At 44.9% G+C, this 25,271-nt stretch overlaps 1 protein-coding gene across 20 annotated transcripts in view; it reads left to right on the forward strand.

Annotated features, from left to right (window-relative positions):
• Positions 1-25,271, forward strand: part of camk2g2 (calcium/calmodulin-dependent protein kinase (CaM kinase) II gamma 2) — a 70,050-nt gene that overhangs the window by 33,827 nt on the left and 10,952 nt on the right. For 9 of the 20 annotated variants that reach the window (XM_020047359.3, XM_020047364.3, XM_020047365.3 and 6 more), the window contains exons 5-15: positions 1,378-1,443; positions 3,959-4,031; positions 6,226-6,328; positions 9,467-9,550; positions 9,643-9,737; positions 14,708-14,830; positions 14,962-15,045; positions 15,194-15,236; positions 16,351-16,410; positions 19,490-19,533; positions 24,100-24,183. In XM_020047359.3, the coding sequence (XP_019902918.1) occupies positions 1,378-1,443; positions 3,959-4,031; positions 6,226-6,328; positions 9,467-9,550; positions 9,643-9,737; positions 14,708-14,830; positions 14,962-15,045; positions 15,194-15,236; positions 16,351-16,410; positions 19,490-19,533; positions 24,100-24,183 (859 nt within the window). Of the gene's footprint in view, positions 1-1,377; positions 1,444-3,958; positions 4,032-6,225; positions 6,329-9,466; positions 9,551-9,642; positions 9,738-14,707; positions 14,831-14,961; positions 15,046-15,193; positions 15,237-16,350; positions 16,411-19,489; positions 19,534-20,665; positions 20,699-24,099; positions 24,184-25,271 lie in introns of all 20 variants that reach the window. The other 11 variants (XM_020047369.3, XM_020047362.3, XM_020047360.3 and 8 more) reach the window with 5 other exon arrangements.

Here is a 25,271-nt window from a genome sequence, read left to right on the forward strand (position 1 = left end):
TGCATTTTCTCAACCAGCTTCATGAGGTAGTCTTCTGGAATGAATTTCATTTAACAGGTGTGCCTTGTTAAAAGTAGATTTGTGGCCAATCAGCTGTGTTGCGACTAGGATCTGTTCTGTAGTGGTGCATTTTATGGCAAGAGTAGCTCAAATAAGCAAAAAGAAATGACAGGCATCATGACTTTAAGACATAAAAGACAGTCAATTGGGAAAATTTCAAGAAGTGTGACTGTGTCATCAAGTGCAGTTTCTTTAAGCTATTGCCTCCTGACATACTGATATTCACTATGTTTATAACTTTATTCAATATGTTTAGAACATTATGAAACAAGCTAAACAAGTTGTTGTTTTCAGAGGTAGAGTTAGCTAGCCAGCTAACCTAGTTATGCTAAACAAAAATATAAAGTCAACAATTTAAATTACAGCTAAAAATGTATTAATCAGCCCATAACCTGTGCACAAAACAACAAAAGCACTTGATGGACCAATAGCGGCATGTTAGTTACCAAGTAAACAACACTGTCAGTGGTCTGACCAAAGAGTTGTGCGCGCCTGTATTTTGCCTTACGGCAAGTTTTCTCATTGCTAGTGTGAATCAAAAATGTAATTTACATATAATTTGAATGTTATTTAAATCAAATAGTTTTAACAACATTTTTTATTATCTAAATAGGCTGATAGGGGGTTGTTTGTGGTTATCTGCAGCTCAAGGCGTGAGGACTGTGAGCTCTGTGTATAACAGTCTGAGAGGAGGGTTGCGATACAGGCAGATCGGAAAACACTCTGACTGTGTGACTGCAGTGCATTTTGGGAGAGTGCCGGAAAGACAACTATAGATTATAGCCCAGCCCCAAGATGGGGCCATGTCCTTACTCAGCCAAAAAACTGTCTTAAAGAATGCAGTCCAGAATTTTTTCAATGGTGGGAAAAGTGGGTTTGTAGAGCAAATACATGTTAACAAAATCTGACAAATCCAGTCCTAAATGGGAGGTAAAAAAATATATATTCACAGAAGTCCCAAACTGCGTCTTTAATTGTCTTTGTTAACAGCTGACTTTACACGGACAGCCAGATTCTGATTTTTCCCGCCAAGTTAGTTTTTTCACCAATCAGGTCCGCTCTGAACGTGGCCTGATGTTCAAAGATCTGTTGTGTTTGGTCACGAGACCAATTAGTGGGAATCAGGTCTGCCTGTGTAAATGCAGCCTTTGCATAAATGGTGGTTGTGTGTATGTGCGTATGCCTGGTGTCCTGTGGAGCGTGCCCTCTCTGGGCCCAGTTCCTCTGCGTCTGTGGTAGACTGGGTGTGCCATCATGCCATCCCGGTTCCAGACTGGCGTCCATGTGTTGACTAAGCTGTTGTTTCTCTCCTTCCAGTGTCACTGGCGGGGAGCTGTTTGAAGACATTGTTGCCAGAGAGTATTACAGTGAGGCCGATGCCAGGTGGGAACAAACACTCACAACAGACACACACTGACACACAATCCTGTGGACATATTTTGCACACAGACAAATATGTGATCATGCACACACACACACGCGCGCACACACCCGCGTGCACGCACAATCAGTCCATATAGCCCTTCTGCGTTGACATTGAAGCTTCTTGCCCACAGCCTACATTTGTTTAGGCTTCACTTCCAGTGAAACCCCATTGTGTCTGTACCATAACATATTGCGTTTTGGAAACCTTTGCACATCTACACACACATGAGGGCAAAGACAACCTTCTTCACAAGTCCGTTGACATTGAGTGTAGCGATCAGACGCTTTCCTCCCTAGGCTGGGAACGATCTTGGCAGGGTGTGTTTGTGCATGCGGGCTGCATGGGTGTGACTCAGTGCGGGCCAGCCAGGGGTGAGCGTGGGCAGACAGTATGTGGACAGGACGGGGGCCACGGCCCCGGGGCCTGAATGGCTCTGTCCTGGCTGTGAAGAGGACCGAACCAGGGCCAGGCTCAACCACACCATGAGAGGGTCAGGGTGAGAAGTAGGAAGGGAGAATACGGGGTACAGTGAGAATGTGTGTGATCGGTAATAGGACCAGAAGAGAATGAAGGACAAAATGGCATGGAAATGTTTGTGTCCGCTCATGCCTTGGGAAAGAGGCAGATCAAGTATAGGGAGAGCAAAGAAGTCTGCGCTGGTGGCTGTGTAGTGAGATGGAATGGAATGCAGGGCACAGACTTAGCCAAATTTGGACACAAGACATGCTGTTCTCCTCCTGATTATTCTGAAAGAAGTAAAGAAAGGAAAAAGAGAATATTTCTTAGTGCCCCATAGGTCCATCTCCCATGGCACCCGCGTCCATCTCCCATGGCACCCCCGTCCGTCTCCCATGGCACCCCCGTCCGTCTCCCATGGCACCCCCGTCCGTCTCCCATGGCACCCCCGTCCGTCTCCCATGGCACCCCCGTCCGTCTCCCCCGGTACCCCCGTCCATCTCCCATGGCACCCCCGTCCGTCTCCCCAGTACCCCCGTCCGTCTCCCCCGGTACCCCCGTCCGTCTCCCCCGGTACCCCCGTCCATCTCCCATGGCACCCCCGTCCGTCTCCCCCGGTACCCCCGTCCGTCTCCCCCGGTACCCCCGTCCGTCTCCCATGGCACCCCCGTCCGTCTCCCATGGTACCCCCGTCCGTCTCCCATGGCACCCCCGTCCGTCTCCCTCGGACCCCCCGTCCGTCTCCCTCGGACCCCCCGTCCGTCTCCCTCGGACCCCCCGTCTGTCTCCCTCGGACCCCCCGTCTGTCTCCCATGGCACCCCCGTCCGTCTCCCATGGCACCCCCGTCCGTCTCCCATGGCACCCCCGTCCGTCTCCCATGGCACCCCCGTCCGTCTCCCACGGACACCCCGTCCATCTCCCCTGGCACCCCCGTCCGTCTCCCATGGCACCCCCGTCCATCTCCCCCGGACCCCCCGTCCATCTCCCCTGGGACCCCCGTCCATCTCCCCCGGGAACCCGTCTGTTTCTCAGAACATCCACTATATGCTCTACTTCTTTTATTATTCATCTCCTCTTCTGTTTTTGCCTTCCTCCACTTTTATTTGCAGTCTAACTGGAAAGGGGATGTTGTGTTTTGATGTAGACCAGCACATAGTGGCCTCTTAGGTCTATTTTAAGTAATCCAATGTGTTAGAGAGTGTAAACAAGGAACCATAAACAAGGAACCAGATCCTGCACCATTAAACAAATGTCAGCATTCTCCTCACACGTACCCAAGACGCTAATGTCCTTATTCGCTGTGGTAGTGTGGTGAGCCTACAGATGAAATTTCTCACCATTTAGTCCTGATTTGTAGCTTTTCTTACCCACAGATCATGGAAAAAGTAACTTTGGCAGCCAGCGGCAATGTTTAGAGTTGGGCCAAAATAGCTACACTTCAGTGTCTTTGCCTTAAAATGCCAGTGGAGGAAGAGAGAGCTCAACCAGATATAATACAACTGTGTGTGAGAGAGATTTGTCTAGGCAGGTTGCGGGGAGGGTATGACAGAAGGACATTTGCGTTGGCACTGACTGAGGTGGCACGGTAGATATATCTACTGTTTTCAGGCTTTTGAGTTGACAGAAAACAATGCCTGAGGAGAACGGGCCTCTGAGGCGAGTGGGGTTCCTCTGGCTTCACACAGCCCTCTGGCAGTCGCTGCTTCTCTGCATCTCTGTCTTTCTGTCTCGTGGTTTGAGCTCTCTGCTGATCTCTCTCTTTTTATCTTTCTGTATCCCTCTGTCTGTATTGCTCTCTCTTCCTTATGCTCAGCCTGTAGACCTACTTTATTCTCTCTAATAATAATAACAGCAATAGTTCCTCAATGGGATTGATTTTGCACTTCTCCAAGTGCCTCCGTGACGAGGAGAAAGTCACCTTGACTGATCCGTGAGCTCCCATCCCTGACTGCGTCGTCGTGTGCTGGTCGTGTGTCTGCAGTGCGTTGACGTGTGGTGTTCTGTGTCCTCCGCAGCCAGTGCATCAGTCAGATCCTGGAGAGTGTCCATCACATGCACCAGCACGACATTGTGCACAGGGACCTCAAGGTGAGTCATTCATCACCGTGGCAACGCAACACCCGGGGGGTGGGGGGCTGCTGCGTCATTGTTTCCCCAACCCCCCTAGATCTCTCCCTCCGGCAACCCTACTGGGCATGTGCACGTGTGCATATGTGCACACTCAGAGATCTTTACATACATGCGCACAGCGCACACTCGTCGACCAATGAAAATCGGCCCCAAAATCGGCCCCAAAACCATACAAATGCGTAAGCAAGTGAAAGGGGGGAAAAAACGGTTTCTTCGGACGTCAGAGAGGGTGACTGGGCCAGTGCTGATGCATTGTGGGTAGAAGCACTGAGCCAGACAGTAGGTTTCAGGTGATTATTATCCCCCAGCCATCCTCCTCCCCCCCCCAACACCCTTTTGCCCCCCCCTCCCTGTCTCTGACGAAAGCAGACGGAACACGATTTGGCTGCTATTTATAACCCGTGTGACATCACCGCGAATAGACAACCCAGTCTGGCCTGCTGACAGTTACCAACACCACCCTCCAGTATAACAATAGGACCACCTTCAGATCCTTCCTTCCTTTCTGCTTTGGTTTGAAAGGTGAAAAACAGACCCATGATTGACATTTAGGCACGCTCGCCTTTGTCAGGAGCAAACCGTTCACATGCTCTAGTTTACTGGAGTTAGTGCCTCTTGAATGGTGCGCTGACAAACATGTAGCTGATAGCGTTATTTCAAGTGCTAATGCATACATCCTGATATTGATATATCACCAACATTAGTCTGAGTACATCTACCAGGAACTCATCCGTCATTCAGAAGCAGCCTGTGAGGTGTTCCGTACTGGTGAAATGTGTGACATGGCTCTAAGTTAGGATTTTTGCTACCCTAATGTCCCTTCATGCTGGATCCCTTTTACAAACTCGACACCGACGTCAGCACATCTTGGAGCAGAAAGACCTGCAATAACCTGCACTCATTTAGCATTGTTTAATTTGACATGGTTGTTTGGATTATTGCTTGAACCGTGGCTAAGATTTGATTTGGTTTTAATCTTTTCGAAGTACCTTCTTTTGGATACAGCAGCTGTTAGCTGAAATGCTAATGCTCACTGCCGTAGGTTGTAGCAAATTGCTCTATGACGATGACACAAACACTATATTAAGCAGGACATTGAGCCATAAAGTCACATGACAACTTGTTACATACTAAACTCAGGTGTTCTTAGCCACAAAGGTGTGCATCACCGTCACGGGGCAGTGTTTGACCACACAGGAAGTGGTCGATATTTCAAGCTAGGTCTGTCGGAATTTTGAAAGAGAGGGAGGGGGGCCAGTTAGTAAAGAAGAAAGGTTACAGACATTGAGACACAGAAGAGGGAGTTTCTGCGAGATGACCCACCCCCCCATAATACATGCAGACAAACCATTACAATGGACAGGATGACTGAAGAGAGAGATCGAAGAGAAAGGAGGAGAGATGCTGGTGGCAGTCCGGTTGCCATGGCAACCTGCGTGCAACGTCACACTGCTGCATCGTCGGCGTAGAAGCTGGAAGAAGACTCATTATGCCACTTCTTCAGTTAGCACGACGGGTGTCATCTCTCTTCGTCTCTCCTTGTCCGTTACTGTCTTTCTTTTTATATCTTTCTGTTATCCCTCTGTCTTGCAGTCGGTCTGCCCACCTCTTTTTCTCCCTGTCTCCTCCTCTCCTTTCCTACCATACCGCCAGAGAGAGAGAGAAGAGTTAGTACACTTGCAGGAGACATAGCAGAAGTGTCACACTTCTGTTGCACCATAAATCAATCTGAGCCTGGACACTCAACACATCACATGATCATAACCCCATCAACGATAACATGTCAGCCCCCTCACATGATCATAACCCCATCAACGATAACATGTCAGCCCCCTCACATGATCATAACCCCATCAAAGATAACATGTCAGCCCCATCACATGACCTTAACCCCATCAACAATAACATGTCAGCCCCCTCACATGATCATAACCCCATCAACGATAACATGTCAGCCGCCTCACATGATCATAACCCCATCAAAGATAACATGTCAGCCCCATCACATGACCTTAACCCCAGCAACGATAACATGTCAGCCCCCTTACATGAACCTACACCCAAGCATTACTAACATGTCACCCACCCTTACATGAACCTAACCCCAGCATTGTTTTTTTGTCTTCTCTCCACCTGTGTCTCTGGTGTTCAGCCAGAGAACCTGCTCCTGGCCAGCAAGCTGAAGGGAGCTGCAGTGAAGCTGGCAGACTTCGGGTTGGCCATCGAGGTGCAGGGAGATGAGCAGGCATGGTTCGGTACGACTTTGACTTTGAAAATTCAACTGTACATGACACAAAGAAGAGTCATGCTAGCAATGAAAGGAAACAGATTTAAAATATACAACGCCAGGAAATTATAAAACAGGGTTTAGGCTTTAATGGTCATTTCAGTTTCTGCATAACCATTAGTCGCTCTTTTGTACTGCCAATTACATTTACATTTAGCAGGTGCTCTTATCCAAAGCGACATACAATTAGTGCATTATTCAACTTAAGATAGCTGTTGGGGACCACCAGACAACACAGTAAAAGTAAGTACATTTTGCTTATCAAGTGTTAGAAAAGTACTTGCTTGAAGAAAGAAAAAGAAAAAAAAGCAGCTACCCTGGCTTAAAGGGTTGGTTCCATCCTTGCAGTGCCAACACAGAGAACAGTTTTGACTGGGCTGTGTCGGAAATAGTTGGGAGTTATGGCCAAAACATTATATTACAATAATTTCCACAAAAGATTTGATGTGTTAACAATGAGTCAAATACTCAAAATATACTTTTCAGGCAATTCAAATACAATTCATGAGATTTGTTTTGTTTGGATGGTTTTATAACCGGTTTAAGGCCTATAAATGTAATTTAATTTGTTGTATAATTCAGTTTAGTTTTTCTAGAGATGGGCACCAGTATTGATAATTTGATATAATATTGATTTAATATGATATCATTAGGACCGAGTCATGTTCTGATATCATTTAGTTTACTTTACATGCTTTATGCTGTTGAAATCAAATCAGTTTGGTAGTAAACCGTTGCAGTGTATATCTCTGAGGATATCTAGCAGTGCAAACTGGGTTGATTGAGCAAACAATGGGACCAGCTCACTAATAACTACAAAAAAAAACATTCAAGTTGTCTTAACATTAAATGCTGTTGTAATAACAATTAAAATGTTTATGGCAACAGCATATGTCATGTTTCATGTAGACATGTACAGTTTTCACCCCAAATCAACCACTAGCTAGCCTAGAACTGGTGATAAGAGTTTAATGTTATTCCTACTATACAATGCTATGTCTGTCCCCAGGAAACAAAAGTTAATTGTTATTTAGTGTAAAATAGTGAAAATATTGATTCTAAATGAATGCATACATTTTTAACGGTTTGAGAGTTTTTCCTAGCCACTGAAATTCAACATTACTGTTGTTTGCTCCTTGGGGTTTAAGGCCGGGTGTCTCTGTAAAGCACTTTGTGACAACTGCTGTTGTAAAAAGGGCTTTATAAATAAATTTGATTGAAGTCAGCCTACATTTATTTATAAGTGCCCATGTTTAACAAATAATTCTTGACAGTCCAACTGGAGCTTTGTCTAATAGCATAACTTTCAAATATCAAAATTGGTCCAAATTGAACCACATAGTGGTTTAACAAACATGCCAAGTGTCACCTTATTTGTCTTTGCCAACGTGTTCGCAAGCATTGAGGGTGAAGTTCAGTTCGGGGAGAGACAGAACGGGGACAAATGATTCATTTAAAAGAATCTAGTTAGTCAAGTGGTATGGCTTATTTTCCTCCAGTTAATGTCCATCTAGTTGGCCACTTTGTTTGCTTCAGTTTGAGCAGATAACAGTTGAGTACGCTAGCTCCAGAACTACAGTAGCCATAGCAAGTCCACAACTTAAACCATTTGGAGAAAACCCATTTCATTTGCGTGCACATAACTTTCTACTCAAGTGCGACCCAGCAGGACACTTGCAAACAACCTCACACAGACAGAGGCTTCCCTGAACTGGCTTTTCAAAGCTGTTGAAAGAAGATGTGCGTCATTAAAAACAATTCAGTATTTAGTTAATTTTTTTTGTTTGGCAGAGTTTTTAGAGCACATTTGACTTTGGCAGTCTGACATGGGTAAAATCCCTACTGACAGTGTTTTCTTCTGGCTCTGAATGTTCATATATTTTTACAAAATATATTTTTATACATTCTCAGGTCAAAATATAATTTTTATTTTATTGTCTGGCTCTACTGCCAGTATTTAATCTCTTGCCTCCTCCCCTTCTTTCTGCATTATCATTAGTCCCACCACTGTCATCTTTATGCCTCATCATTAGTCCCACAACTGTCATCTACCTGCATTATCATTAGTCCCACCCATCCACTCTCTGCATTATGATTGGTCCCACCCACCGCTGTCATCTCTATGCCTTATCATTAGTACCACCACTGTCATCACTATGCTTTATCATTAGTCCCACCACTGTCATCACTATGAATTATCATTAGTCCCACCACTGTCATCACTATGCTTTATCATTAGTCCCACCACTGTCATCACTATGAATTATCATTAGTCCCACCGCTGTCATCACTATGCTTTATCATTAGTCCCACCACTGTCATCACTATGCTTTATCATTAGTCCCACCACTGTCAGCACTATGCTTTATCATTAGTCCCACCACTGTCATCACTATGAATTATCATTAGTCCCACCGCTGTCATCTTTCTGCGTTATCGTTCGTCCCACCACTGTCATCTCTATGCCTTATCATTAGACCCACTTAAGTCCTCTTTCTTTATTATCATTAGTCCCACCCATCTTCTTCCACTCTTTGCATTATGATTGGTCCCACCCATCTCTTTCTACTTTCTGCATTATCATTGGTCTCACCACTGTCCTCTTTATTCCACCCCTCTTGTGCTCTCAACCTCCTTCTTATACCATCTTTCTTTCATCTCTCACTCCCTGGGATAATGTCACTTGGCATTTGCATGTAAAGAAGTGGGCCCAGAGGTTGTCGAATGTTGACAGTAGGTCTCCTTGCTTATTGTAGACTATTCCAGTTTCTGTCCTTCCAGCCAGAGCTTTTTCAACCAGCCACCTACACCATACCCTGGAGAGAAGTCGGGGCCAGCATGCATTAATTGTTTTTAACAGATTAGTGTAGAGGAATCAGTTCCAAATTGGCAGACATGGTTACATCTGGCCAAAAGAGAGTCCAGGGACAGGCTGGATATCTGAGCATTGCTGTTTTCGTCTTGTCAGATCACAGCGCTTCTCAATAATAGAGCTCTTTAAATGGGGACAATAGTGGTTTTCAATGGAGTACTGTGTTGGTACACTTCCCTCAGTAGATCCTAGACTTGCTTTTGTTATCTGACACTTTGTCTTTTATTGCTGTAGGTTTTGCAGGCACTCCAGGCTACCTCTCCCCAGAGGTGTTGAGGAAGGACCCCTACGGCAAGCCTGTGGATATCTGGGCCTGTGGTGAGTGACTCCTCTAATGTGACTGTCTGTCTGTCTGTGTATGTGGGTGTACTAACCCCCTACCTGTGTGTGTGTGTGTGTTCATTGGGCAGGCGTGGTACTGTACATTCTCCTGGTGGGCTACCCTCCCTTCTGGGACGAGGACCAGCACAAGCTGTATCAGCAGATCAAGGCTGGGGCGTACGACGTGAGTAACCACCATCTGCCCTCTTCTGTTTACCAGACTCCTGTATGGGATTAGGACGCGTTTGTGTCTGCCTGGTTATATAACGCCCAGAATGTGTCAATGTTGCCGTTAGTAAGCCTCCATCGCCCTGATAGTGTCCTTGACTCAAAGCTGTGCTGCATGACTGACGCATCTGTGTGAGCACACGTCTCTTTATGTTATGTGTGTGTGTAAACACGTGTGTACCTGTCCATTTATGTGGTGTGTGTCTGTGTGAGTATGCGTCTATTACCGTGTGTATGTGTGAGTACACGTCTATCACCTTGCGTGTCTATGTGAGTACACGTCTATTACCTTGCGTGTCTGTGTGAGTACACGTCTATTACCTTGCGTGTCTGTGTGAGTACACGTCTATTACCTTGCGTGTCTGTGTGAGTACACGTCTATTACCTTGCGTGTCTGTGTGAGTACACGTCTATTACCTTGCGTGTCTGTGTGAGTACACGTCTATTACCTTGCGTGTCTGTGTGAGTACACGTCTATTACCTTGCGTGTCTGTGTGAGTACACGTCTATCACCTTGCGTGTCTGTGTGAGTACACGTCTATCACCTTGCGTGTCTGTGTGAGTACACGTCTATCACCTTGCGTGTCTGTGTGAGTACACGTCTATTACCTTGCGTGTCTGTGTGAGTACACGTCTATTACCTTGCGTGTCTGTGTGAGTACACGTCTATTACCTTGCGTGTCTGTGTGAGTACACGTCTATTACCTTGCGTGTCTGTGTGAGTACACGTCTATCACCTTGCGTGTCTGTGTGAGTACACGTCTATCACCTTGCATGTCTGTGTGAGTACACATCTATCACCTTGCATGTCTGTGTGAGTACACGTCTATCACCTTGCGTGTCTGTGTGAGTACACGTCTATCACCTTGCATGTCTGTGTGAGTACACGTCTATCACCTTGCATGTCTGTGTGAGTATGTGTCTATTTCTGTTGTTAGTATGTGCGTTACTCATTTGTGGGTTGGTTTGGATGAGGCCTGTGGTGTGTGTATCTGCATGTCCATTTATGGTGTATGTATGTGTGTGTACAAGTCTATGGATGTGGTGTGTGTGTGTTTGTAAACGTCCATTTACTGTGTGTGTACATATTTATTGATGTGGTGTGTGTGTGAGTATGCGTCTATTTACGTCAGGGTGCAAAATTAACTTTTTGGCTTACCAGCCAAGGCGACTAGTAGATATAAAAGATTTACCAGCCAGACATATTCTTTTACCAGTCAAAAAAATGAATTGCTATTTACTACTGCAATTTGCTATTAGTAGTATATAGCATGTCATCTTGGTCTCATATGAGATTCTCAATCAATATTATAGTAGTGTGCAGTAATAATGTTAGTAACATTTAACTGTATGCAGAAATATTCATTCAACAGTTTCAACACTAAAGTGTAACACATTAGAATTAATTAATATATTCTCCAGTTTCATGGTTGTAGTGTCAACAAGGACTTTCAGCCCTTGTCCTTTGCGTTGACACGACACACTGCAAAACAAAACCCCCTCCTTCAACTCCAGCCGTGTCCTTGGGACACCGTCATTGTATCTCCATCTCACACTGAAGTTCCTTATTCTTTTCGGAGGATGAGATGCTGAGGGGGCGCTCACATTAGCCATGGTAGGAGTGGTCTCCTCAGCCTGAACGGTTTTGTTTTTCTTTGTTGGGGGCTCCACTCACCCAATAAACCTCCACATGATGGCTGGGTTTGCTTAGACTGCCAACAAGTAGGCCTACCTCAGGTTTTAGCTACTGTGTTACAAAAAAAAATGCTGTTTGATGACTGACGCATTTAACATTAGGTACTACGTTCAAGCACGACACATGCAGCACGGGAGATCCAGCAGACAGAAGTGACAGCAAACCAGCAGCTTTCTCTAGCGTGTGTAGGAAATAATTTTTTTCTACCCACCAGGGTGATGTGTAGCCTCCATAATTTACTCGCCAAAGACAAAATGTACCCTCATTTGGCGACTGCCTGTTTTGGACCCTGATTTATGGTGTGCATCTGTGTGAGTACGCGTCCATTTACACTGTGTGTCTGTGTGAGTACGCGTCCATTTACACTGTGTGTCTGTGTGAGTATGCGTCCATTTACACTGTGTGTCTGTGTGAGTATGCGTCCATTTACACTGTGTGTCTGTGTGAGTACGCGTCCATTTACACTGTGTGTCTGTGTTAGTACGCGTCCATTTACACTGTGTGTCTGTTTGAGCTCAGGCGTGTATCTGTGTGAATATGTTTCTGTTTGCGGTGTGTGTCTGTGTGAGTACACGTCTATTTACGGTGTGTGTCTGTGTGAGTACACGTCTATTTACGGTGTGTGTCTGTGTGAGTACACGTCTATTTACGGTGCGTGTCTGTGTGAGTACTCCCTTCTATTTACGGTGTGTGTCTGTGTGAGTACACGTCTATTTACACTGTGTGTCTGTGTGAGTACGCGTCCATTTACACTGTGTGTCTGTGTGAGTACGCGTCCATTTACACTGTGTGTCTGTGTGAGTACGCGTCCATTTACACTGTGTGTCTGTGTGAGTACGCGTCCATTTACACTGTGTGTCTGTGTGAGTACGCGTCCATTTACACTGTGTGTCTGTGTTAGTACGCGTCCATTTACACTGTGTGTCTGTTTGAGCTCAGGCATGTATCTGTGTGAATATGTTTCTGTTTGCGGTGTGTGTCTGTGTGAGTACACGTCTGTTTACGGTGTGTGTCTGTGTGAGTACACGTCTATTTACGGTGTGTGTCTGTGGGAGTACACGTCTATTTACGGTGTGTGTCTGTGGGAGTACACGTCTATTTACGGTGTGTGTCTGTGGGAGTACACGTCTATTTAAGGTGTGTGTCTGTGGGAGTACACGTCTATTTACGGTGTGTGTCTGTGTCAGTACACGTCTGTTTACGGTGTGTGTCTGTGTGAGTACACGTCTATTTACGGTGTGTGTCTGTGTGAGTACACGTCTATTTACGGTGTGTGTCTGTGTGAGTACACATCTATTTACGGTGTGTGTCTGTGTGAGTACACGTCTATTTACGGTGTGTGTCTGTGTGAGTACACGTCTATTTACGGTGTGTGTCTGTGTGAGTACACGTCTATTTACGGTGTGTGTCTGTGTGAATACGTGTATTATGCCTACACTTGTTTGTGGGTTGGTTTGGATGAGGCCTTGGGGGAGAGGAGAGGGACGGGGGCCAGTGCTGTAGTGGTGTATCGCTGTTGAGTTGGGCCGTCAGGAGCTTTTAGCAGAACACAGCCACTTTATACTCCTCTGATGGGATGACGGGTAAAAGCTCAATAGAGCCTCACTTTGTGCATTGGCCTGTGATAGTGTGATAGTGATAGTGTGTGTGTGAAGGTGCTAGTAAGTGTGTGTGGTTCTTTTGTGTGTGGGTTTGTGCAACAAACCACAACTGAGAGAGTATCTGCCTGTTTGTGTGAACACCTTTTCGCGTGCATAAGTGCTCCTCTCACGCACACCCACACATTCTGCTGCGCTTTTAATTGACTGCGATAGAGAGCCGCGTTTCTTCCTCATCGATCCTGACCGAGCGGCCCTGTCCGCTGTCTAACCCTGGGGGAGAGGCATTTTGGCAGCCAGGGACACAACTTAAAATAATGCCTGAGGAAAACAAGCTAAGGATTCTAAGATGTGTATACAAGCAGCAGGAAAGTCTTCCTTTGGTTTAGCGCCAAGTAGATAAGTACCTCAATTTGCACAGAATAATTTTCTGTTGTTACAAAACCTGAAACGCGTAACCGTGTTTTTGATTGTCCTGTGTAAAGTCTGGACTTTCTTTGTTTTCTGAATACTTTTTAAATATACTTTTGTTGAAACATTACCACTGACACAGTACACATGTGTATTTAAAATGTATAGAAGTTCAGAAGTACTGCTGTAGAATCAAATCCGGCCTAATGCTCATTTAGCAAAAACTGTCTTTCCCCACATCCTGTTAGAAATAGCATTAATATAAAAATGTCTTTAATATGCTATATATTTCATAGTATGGATTTCAGCTATCAAAGAATGGCCTAACTTAAAGCTAGTTTAGTACACCAGGAGTTGGTTAACAAACCTTTTCCTGCAGGCTTTTGCTCAAAGACATCCCTGACTTACATACAATGAAAACTGTTTTCTTTTTAATCTAGTTTAATTTGCAGTCTGAAAGCACCCTGCCATTCAATTAGCGTCCTACTTAGCTTCCTCATAATTAGATCGCACACATCCATGTTTGGCAACTCTCAGCCATGTGGGCTTATTTTCATTGCCTGATGACTCAAACTGAAATCTTCCAGGGCCCTGTTGTTCATAGCTGCATATTTAAGTCTAACAATGCTTTCATGGTTGTGGTTTAGGTGAAATAAAAATAAGGGCTGTTGTAAAAAACATCGACATGAGTGACTGGAACCTCTCTGACCAGTGTGATTATCATGACTCATTGTAAATGTTGTTTTACCCACGTTTTACCCATGTTAGGCCTTGGCAATTTCTAGATAAAAAGAGGTACTCCGATTAAAACACTTTTCAGGTAAACCTAATGTCCATGGTTATGCTGTAATGTTTTGCTGGAACAAGGTATTTGAGCAAAGATTTTCTCATACCCAAAAACACAGTGTTCAGTGCGTGATTGTACTGTATTGTGTGTGTGTGTTAGTAACAAATGTGAGTGTGATGGAGAGCTTTTGTCTGGAAGCAGTGTGATTATGAGAAACAGCCAGGACATTAATATGGGGCGGCCGGGCGAATGAGGCGGAAAGGGCCACCATGATGGGCCTCTTCGGAGTCCTGAGTCTCTACTATAACACTCACGTATTCAGGTCATCTCCCGCGCAAAGAGCAGAGACCAGTAGTATCCGTGGATTAGTTTCTGCCAGCCCATTTACATTATTTCCATCTCCGCCAACCCTCTCTGCCCTCCGTCCTTCCTAGTTCCCCTCCCCAGAGTGGGACACAGTGACCCCCGAGGCCAAGAACCTGATCAACCAGATGCTGACCATCAACCCCGCCAAGAGGATCACAGCGGAACAGGCCCTTAAACACCCATGGGTCTGCGTAAGTCTCCCCCATCTCTTCATTGACCTTGCGTTGACCAGGGTGACGCGTAAGTCTCACACAGTGGCAACGCTGGCCCTTTAATGCTTGTTATTTATCTGCTGTTTCTTTCCTGGTGTCCGTCAATCCAGCAACGCTCCACCGTGGCATCCATGATGCATCGTCAAGAGACTGTGGAGTGCCTGCGCAAGTTTAATGCCCGGAGGAAACTCAAGGTGACTGACACTGACCCGTGCATGCACTTTCGCTAACACACTCACTCTCTGATTGAACACGCAAATACATACATCCCATCTGTTGTTAGAAAGTCTTTCATCCTCTGTTGTCCTTTTCGACTAACCTTGTGTGTTGTGTTTTCCCCAGGGAGCCATCCTTACCACAATGCTGGTATCCAGAAACTTCTCAGGTGAGGGGACAGCTGCTTTTCTAAGTTCAGAATCACTAGTGTGCTTCTGCCAATAATTAGGAGATGAAGTTACTCCAAAGGCAGACAGGAATGTCCTGAAGGGTTGACCAGTGCAGGTGGTGTTGAGTCAATTTGGTTTAATACCCTTACCATTTTTGATATTCCTTTAGAGAGAACTGCCTTGGAAACTCCCAGTATAAGACTTTACCACTAAAACAGAAATGTAAACACAGGTATTTTTTTTGTCTGACACATTTTCTATGTATGTTGTAATAGACTGAGACAATTAAGAAATACAGAAAAGGTTTTTGCCTGAAAGAGCAATGGGTCAAATACATGAACCTGGCCCACTCCAAATCCCATGTAAATACTCTAGTTAATAGAGGCATTGTGTATTAAATGAGATGATGCCCTTCAAAATAAAGGGCCTTGCAGAGGGCTGATTTCTTGAGTTGTCTCTCCTTGTATGAGTCGACAACTCATCTGCAACCAATGAATTACTCAGACACTAAGCTCTGTTCAGTGGCCCAGGTTTCCAGCTGAATGATACATCAATTATTCAACCAAATGTATTTTAGAAAGCCAACTGTTGAAAGAAAGTGCTTTACAGATACCCTGCCTTAACCCCAAAAAGAACAAATAGTCTAGTCACAATGGCTTGGAGAAACCTCCTAGAACAAAGAGAAGACATTCAGTGAACAATTTGAAATCTTAGCAGCACATACAAGTAGCTTGTTGGCCTCTTCTGAATGCCATTCTGTAAAGCACCATCGTGGACTAGAGACATCAGTCATCGACCTCTGTGCCTTCTAAAGATGAGAGGGATGTGTTGTTGTACGTACAACCGTGCTTTATAATGCTTCGTAACGGTCCATTGTGAATCTCACTGTTCTCTGTGTCTCTGTATAACCTGTTGTGATCAGTGGTAGACCACTGAGGGTGTTTCTGTGAACGTTGAGCGTGTACACTGAAGTATCGGCTGGAGATACAGTAGTTGTAGCTCATGGGTATATCCGGGAGAGTGGAGCGGAGCGGGGGCAGGGCACTCAAGGAAGTGACACTGCTCTACAGAGGCCCCTAGCTCCTCCCAACTGAACGCATCTCTGTCCAATAGTGGGCCGACAGCACACCAGCCCTGCGGCCACCACCAGCACGGCCGCTCTGGCTTCAGAAGGTATGTTAGGCAGGGCAGGAACTTGGCACAACACTGCCTCTTGGTTTGTTAGCATGTGGCCTGAGACCCCCCCCCCACCCCCCACCCGCAAACTGGCATGTACTGTACTGCTCCAGACAGGCCATCACAGCACCAGGACATCCCGTAGATACACCTGACCCACTGCCCCCAACCCCCACCCCTGCACTAGAATCTGTGGAGTGATCCAGGACTCTCTAAAGCTTAAAACTCAGGACACTAACCCGTCCACAAAAAAGCAGTTGTTCTCAACTCTGAGTCTGGAGACCCTGTGTACTGCAGGTCTTCTGTTCTACCTGGTAGTAAAAAAAAACTGTCGAATTTGAATTGAGAACCACTTCTTTAATGGACTGTGTTTCACCTTGTGAAAGCCTCCCTTGGGACCCCCAAACAGCTATGGCCGGCACTGGGTGCTGGGAACTCAGTGGGACAATCAAATGGTTTTGCGTTCACGAGCCATGGATAGATGGTAATGCATAATACATTCCAACTGTATGATATTCTTAAGAAATGATCATGGTCACACACCCAGGTAGGGAAGATTGAGTTACCACTGTGTGACGGCAGATAGACTCTTCATGATAATTCAATTTGTCAGGTGCTACTATAACTAGTTGGCTTACCTTATCTTTGTCCCTGACTCTGACACTGGCCTCCTCTCCCTTTATTCTTACAAACCTCAAGACCTTTAGCATGATGTGTTGGTAATGCACACTCAGTCACAGTGCTGATTCAGCAGCAACATGGTGTGCGAGTTTGTGTCTCTCTCTGTCTGCGTGTGTGTGCCTACCTAACACGGGCATGTCTTTTTCCACTCAAAAAAGCATTTTCACACTTTACAAGCGAACAAACTATCAAATGGCCCTTGTCCCGCAAATAAGTCCAAGTTGAGACCTTTGCACGGCCTGGCACTTCCCGCCAGCCAGCATGTTACTTGCATGGGTTACCAAATGTCCTGGGCACTTTCTCTGAGGTCTTGCTTGCTCCGTTTAATTTCTTCCTGTCTGTACCTTCCTATGGGGAAAAGAAGGCTTTGTCGCTGGCAGCTTGAGCCGGTCAGTCACGGTTCAACCCACAGAGGCTTAAAGTCCCACTTAAACACAGCCCTGCCCTTTCCGTTGGTTTGTTGACTTGTCTTGACTGTTGCCTCATGATGGTCGCTACAGGGATCACGGATGGTGTTCAGTGTTGCTTTCGCCCTCAAAACAAGCCCAGGCTTTGGATGCTTTCATCCAATCCATATCAAGCGGCGAGGGGGCAGCGTGTCTTCCTGTGGATAATGCATGCCAAGCTTTGGATGACCCACTAACCTCTCCGCTGCATGAACCTCAAGCAGACCAGTCATCATTGACATGAACACTCTAAAACATCCTGCGGTCCCCCCCCCCCCAATCTTTGCCCTCCTTCCTACTTTTTTTCAATGGAAGGTAAGGGACCTTGAGGAACTTTGAAACATGATTGAAGGTTGTGTGTTTTCTGTCGGTCTGTGTTTCTTTGCATTTATTGTGTCTCTGTCGTTTTTCTCTTTCGTGACCGTTTGCACTGTAATGTGTGTACAGTGAGTACAGTCTGTCTGTATGTGATAACATACTGTATAGAAAACATTACTGCGTTGTGCCACCCTGATCTCACTGTACGTACAACACAGGTACCCGGATTTCACCGTATATACCCTGATCTCACTATACGTACAGGACAGGTACCCTGATCTTACTGTATGTACAGGACAGGTACCCTGATCTCACTGTATGTACAGGACAGGTACCCTGACCTCACTGTATGTACAGGACAGGTACCCTGACCTCACTGTATGTACAGGACAGGTACCCTGATCTCACTATACGTACAGGACAGGTACCCTGATCTCACTATATGTACAGGACAGGTACCCTGATCTCACTATACGTACAGGACAGATAACATAATATGACTGTACATACAGGACAGGTGCCCTGATCTCACCATACGTACCCTGATCTCACTGTGCGTACCCTGATCTCACTGCACATACAGGGCTGGTACCCGGATCTCTCTGTACGTACCCTGATCTAACTGCACGTACAGGGCTGGTACCCGGATCTCACTGTACGTACCCTGATCTCACTGCATGTACAGGACTGGTACCCTGATCTCACTGTACGTACAGGACAGAACTTAATTTCACTGTACATACATGACAGGTACCCTGATCTTACTGTACATACAGGACAAATATCCTGATCTCACTGTACGTACCGGACAGGTACCTTGATCTCACTGTACATACAGGACAGGTGCCCTGATCTCACCATACATACCCTGATCTCACTGCACGTACAGGGCTGGTACCCTGATCTCACTGTACGTACCCTGATCTCACTTTACATACAGGACTGGTACCCTGATCTCACTGTACGTACCCTGATCTCACAGTACGTACAGGACAGATAACTTAATCTCACTGTACGTACAGGACAGGTGCCCTGATCTCACTGTACATACTGGGCAGGTGCCCTGTTCTCACTCTACATACTGGGCAGGTGCCCGGTTCTCACTGTACATAGAGGACAGGTGCCCTGATCTCACTGTACATAGAGGACAGGTGCCCTGATCTCACTGTCCATACAGGACAGGTGCCCTGATCTCACTGTACATACAGGACAGGTGCAGGGTACTGAATTGATTTACCTTCCAAGTTACAAACATCGGATGGCTCCTGAACAGGTTTTCACCTGAACACAACGATTGCAAATGTTTCACTTTTTTCCCATTACAGTATCATTCCATGTTGATTAAAGTAAAAATAAATATATTGAACTCGATTTTGACTGGAACAATTTTAATTACAATGAATGTATTTAAACGTAATTTTAAATGTACAGTATTTAATATACTTCCACAAAATAATACTAAATATCTACATTTTGACAAGCCAAGAAAAGTATATATATAAAATATATTGCATTTTCTTAAAATGTTGATGAATTTTAAATGTATTTAAATGTATTCAATTTCTCACTTAGGCTGTTCTTGGTGAGTTTTCAGTGTCATAATTTCTGAACCTGTCCCTCTTCTTTTTCAGCATGCAAAAGTTTACTTAACAAAAAGTCAGATGGTGGAGTGAAGGTAAGGGTCTTGAGTTGTGTAGAAGTTCTGAGTCTTTTCTCTTCTTCTCGTGCTCTCTTTTGATCTCTCTCTCTGAGAAATGTGTAGGCTTTAGGAGAGTATGCTGTGGGAATCAAGATACCTGCATTTTTACCTTAAGATCTCCCAGTTTCTTTAATCTATATAACTTGACAGGTAGTCAAAATATGGCTTGGGAATGTCACAAGGTAATTATAAATAAATATGACTTTGCCTTACATTATAGTTTTCTACATTAAGGGTGTTATCTACCTTCGTTTACCAGTTGATAGTGAAGTTATGATTGTGTGTGTGTGTGTGTGTGTGTGTGTGGACAGCTAGCACAGACAAGTAGGATTGTTTTTGATTTCTGAAGAGGCCACCTCTGACGGAGAGCAATAAGTTGGCCTGGCAGCCGATGGGCAGTTCATTTTACCTTTGGAGAATGGAGTTGAAAGGCTGGGCTAATAATCCATTCCACCAAGCTACTAAAGAGAATCAAAGAGCTGTGTTACTGACAGGCCTCCTGAATTAGCTGACATAGCTAAGCACGATGTTTTCTTCAATTCCTCCGGTACTGCAAACCTTTCCTCTGATCGTAAGGGATCGGAGTGATCCGCATGTTCAAAGATCATTGGGTTTCAACAGCGAGTCAGTGCATGTAGTGAAGTGCCGTGGTTGACGAAGGCCAAACAATGCCCAGGACACAACAGGTCTGTGACAAACCCACCTGAACACAGGGAAAAGGGCACAGCCAGACATATTCACCACCAGCTTTTCAACAGATCAGCTGTCTTCATCAAGGGTTTCATGTCAACTCTGCCGGTCACAAGTATATTTCAAATGTTTCCATTGGACACACGCAGGAGTTTGAAGTCATGGCCGGCTCTCGCATGATATCATTTGTCATTGTGTTTAATACTGCTTAGTAGAGCCATGTAGCTTTAAATCAATGTCATTTGATTGGTGGAAAGCCCTCCCCTTGTTTCCCCATTTGTCCCTCTCAGATCTCTTGTGGTGTTCTTGTTTCTGTCTCTACTGGGGTCTAACTAGCAGATTTATTTTTCCTTTTTATTGGTTCCTTTTTCCCACATGATTCCCTGTTTCTCCCTCCCCTCTGTTGCTATCTGTTCAGAAAAGGAAATCCAGCTCCAGTGTTTGTTTAATGGTGAGATCTGCTCTGTCTTTTCTATCTCTTTCTCTCTTTCGTTCATTATCTCTCTTTCTCTCGGTCGAGATGCTGGAGGGTTTGTGGTAGTTTGTCTCATTGGAAATCCATTGGCTCTCAACTCCATTCAACATCCCCAGCATTCTCACCACCATTTCCCTTCCACAGAACCCATACCTACAGTACATGGGCTAAGACACATACTCTCTGACATACTGTACCTCCCCCTCAATGCTCTCCCCAGCAGCCAGGCCAAGCCCACCTGCCTACGGACTAGCCTACTGTCTCTGCTCACCCCCTCCCCCGCCACGCGGTTCTCGCCTAAAATGGAAGCTTTAGGTCCGTGCCAAGACGAAAATCTAAAACCCCGGGGCATAGCAAAGGTCTCTCCATCACAACCCTCCAAAGAGCTGGAAAAATGGTCTGTTAAAGAATAGGATAGGTAGAGTTTGATGTTTTTAGACACAGCACAAAGCTTAGAGTACATGTGTTTTGTATAGGAGAGAACATTTAAAGCAGTCTTTTCAGGATCTGTTTGAAAAGAGACACAAGAAACTCTTTCTTTCTGAGCAGCCCCCCTCCCCCCATTCCTCTCTCCCAGAAAAGCACTGATCACCATCACCATGGCAATAGTAGTGTATCCCATGGCAGCAGGCTTGGCCTAGCAACAGGAATAGGGGGCATTTGTGCCATTGTAAATATCAATATTTTTAGTTTCTTTATTTCTCGATTCTTGGAGGATTTATTGGACCCTCATGTTTTTTTTTTCCCTTCAAGAGAAACATTGTATTTTTATCCACTTTTTTTCTGTCTTTGTTGCCTGTGAAACAATATTTAGCAGCAACAACCCAGTATGAATAAGGAGTGTAGGGACTTCACTAGCCTCTAGTGAACCAACATATTTTGGAAATGTTACAGGGCAGAGGACACTCTGAAATGGTCTTATAATCCTGGCCTCTGTGGAGTGACAAAAAGGACAGGGGTAGTCAAAGCCGTGCTTTGAATTCCACAAAACTGCTAGTTTTTTTTTCTTCAGTTTCACTGATTTCACGTACAGTCACCTATCTGCCTACATGCCATGTCTCTGAGCCTTATTGAGACCCACTGCAAGGCTCAATCCCACGACCTTGCCCCCAGTCTATCCCCCCTGGCAACTCATCACCCCAGCATCTCAAGCCACAACCTGCTGCACAGTCAACACAACGCCACACACACTCCCTGAAACGCTATGCCATGTGGAGTAGTCAGCTTTTCAGTCAGTCAGCTTTTGTTGTCGGGGTTCAGTGTGAGTCAGTATTTTGTAAGTCTACAACAATAGTTGTAGATATTCAATGGAAGGAGTTTTTTTTTTTTATCGGAAAAAAATTGCATGCAAGGAAAGCTGATTTACAGCATGTACAAATGATCTAAGGCACAGTACAGCTGTTCTCTTGTGACCCAGGTTCATAGCCTGATTTGGTGTCCCGGATTCCCACAAAGGGCAGTGCAAATTGGCACGTCACTTTCAGGGTTGAGGGTAAGGACGGTCAGACAGGGTTGTCTTGCTAGGTCACGTACTAACGACTCCTTATGGCAGGTTGGGAGCCTGCGACCTGATGGGTAGTTATTAGCCAGAGGAATGCTCTCCTCCAAGCACTGTGGTTCTGGCCTACTTCCTGGTTGAGTGAACCATTTTTGAAGCAGAACAGAGTATAACCATTATAGCTGTAACAGTGGTGACTATCTGCTCCCACTGAAACAGCTTGGAACTGGACAAGGAATATTTATTGACAGTACATTGCTTTGGTGACAGGAGGGTAAAAAAATACCTTAAAATCCCAAATAATGCCCATGTCACGTAGAAATTCAATAATAAAACAACCAACTGTGCCCTCCATCACAACCATCTCACCCCCTTTCATGGGTAGATGTGATTTTCCTTCATTAGTTTTTGTCGTAGGAGAAACAGAGATGTTGTAGGACAGGTCATATGCTGTTCCGTCTCTGGGAACGAGAGCATTGAGCATGTTTAAAACCATTGGAATTACACACGCTCACTGTCTGGTGCATTGTATCACCTGTGAGGTACTTCGGCGCCAGGTAATACCTCAGCAACATATTGCTCTTCACCTTTTATTGACAGAACACGCTTCTCGAAACCTTTCAACGCCTCATTCCTTTTTAAAGGATCTCCTTGTTAAAGGGATAGTTACCGCGCTAGTTACACGCTTTCTTGCTGTTACTCTGAGGTCTCCTGTTCTTTCTGTACACGGGCAGGCTGTGGGGGTTGCTGGCACGCGCCTCTAATCACTTTACTTTAGTTTCTTCTTTTCTATTGACCTTACTAAGCACTTCATTGTCTTCCTGATAAGGAAACTTCCAGACACATACATCCATAGTCCATGTGGGAGACATTCCTATTAACATTTTTCCCAGAACAACAACCTTCTCATCAAGGCCTTTCACTGCATGCACAGACTCAAACAGCTAGGCGCTGCTAGTCCATTTTCCCTCCTCAATCATATAGTGTAGACATTTGAACTTGTCTACCCGGTTGACTGTCTGTAGTCTGCAGAGTAGATGTTAAGTGCTTGTTATGATCTGACTCCACAAGGTGGTGCTGATTGTGATCCATGCTGTTCTAAGGGATTATTCACTCCAGCAGGTACCAGTCAATATTGCGAATGAAGCGCTGGGGCTGGATGGATTCTACTCTCAAAGTCCTTAGGGATTCCTACAATGAATGTGTTGTTATTCCTGTGTATTTAGAAATGTTACTACCATGTGTAATATCTACAGAGACCGTAGATGGTAACGCGACAAGACATCACAGGCATGAGGTATTCCCAGACTTAATACCGCTTGACACGTCCTATTGGGGACCTCGGCACAGGATTTCCAGAATGAAAGAAAACCACTAACATCAATAAACATGCCATTAATGTTAATATGCTCACACAGAAGTGTCAATGTCTTCAGAACACACCTTTCTAGTCCTACAAATTCCTTCTATCAAAGAGGCAGTCTTTTTATGGATTAAAGGGAAAATACTTGTGCTAAATTCTACAGCATTTTATTTTGTGCCTTCTGTACAATATACTGCATTCAACAGCTGTCCCTGCAAAAAGCACCATCCAAAAACACATTGCCAATTTATTGATAAAAAAGTTATTTCCAAAAGTTGGAATTAATAAATGACTCCACGCCACTACCATGTCTACACCATGAAGCTGGCCTACATCTACGCAGGAAACTCAGATTTACTGTAGCCTGAAGAAGACTTGTGTTCCAGGACCACACACAGACCCCAACCTGCTCCTCAGCTTTCCAGTCTGGCTGAGGACAGTCCAATGGGTTTGCGCTACATACATCCCACTATACTCTGTAGAAGTCATTTTGTGTTGTTGTTTTTTTTGCCCCAGCCGCAGACAAACAACAATAAAAACAGTGTAGTGAGCAGCTCCAGCAGCACCAAAGACAACAGCATATCATCTTCAGCACCAATGGTATCCCATCTATACTTGGTTTTTCTCATCGTTGCTTTACTCACCCTGTTGCGTTGGGTTTAGTCCCTAAGTTTCTGTTGGATTCTTTTCCACATCCGTTTGTCTCATCCCTTCTGTGTTGACTCCCCGGTACTTTGTCTTTCCTTACCTCCACTCTCTCCTCTCCACCTCCATTTTGAATCAAGTGTGATGTCGGATGATGGTTTTGATGGTTTTTAAGGTTTGTGTGTGAGACCCTCTCTCACGAGGCTCCTGTTTTACCCAGTCCTCTCTTGTCAACGACAGATATACATTACTTTGCCTGACAAGACAATTAGAGAATGGTATTTTACAATTTCATTTTTAGAATAATATATTCACAATACCACAATTGAATATTCCTAGGAATCTGTCTTTGGAAAACCAATTCCTGAGCTCATTGAAACAGGATAAAACAGATTCAGGGTAAAACAGGACCCAGAAATGTCAGGAAGCAGAAATATCCCATTGGTTTGGAAGATGCAGTCCCTCTATCTCCTTGAAGCCTTTCCTAGGGCACAAAGACAACAGGCACAGTGTCAAGAAACTAATCTAAAGTGACATTGAATCTTCCTTCTCAGTGGTCTCAGTGGTGTAGTACTGTGTTTGACCCTCGACCCTGTTAACTGAACCAGCGAAGCAAAGCGCTGTGGTAAAAAAAAAAGCCTGGGTCGCAACAGGCAGCCCATGGGCCAAAGCCATCCTGCACGTGACCGTTTCTTCCCACTTGGAATTCAGGGCAACATGAGTTTAATTTAGAAATTTGTATTTCCATTAAAAAAATAAATTTTTTACTGTTAATCAATTTAAGGTATGAAATTATAAATTTTTCTCAAATACAATCTATTTCTAGGCTTACTGGTCACTTTGCAGTTCACAAATACTTTTTTTTTTTTTCTTCTCAATCGTTATGTTTCGGTTCGCTGATCATCCACTCTGACAAAAATCAGCTGCTGGCTGAGATCTAGTGGCCTACCTCTGGCCTAGAAGCATGTAGTGAGGTCTGTCAGACAACCTACTAAGCTACAGTGACCTGAGAGAGAAACATGGACAAACAAGAGAATCCAAGC

This window comes from Esox lucius, chromosome 6 (assembly GCF_011004845.1).
Source record: "Esox lucius isolate fEsoLuc1 chromosome 6, fEsoLuc1.pri, whole genome shotgun sequence".
NCBI classification, from domain to species: domain Eukaryota; kingdom Metazoa; phylum Chordata; class Actinopteri; order Esociformes; family Esocidae; genus Esox; species Esox lucius.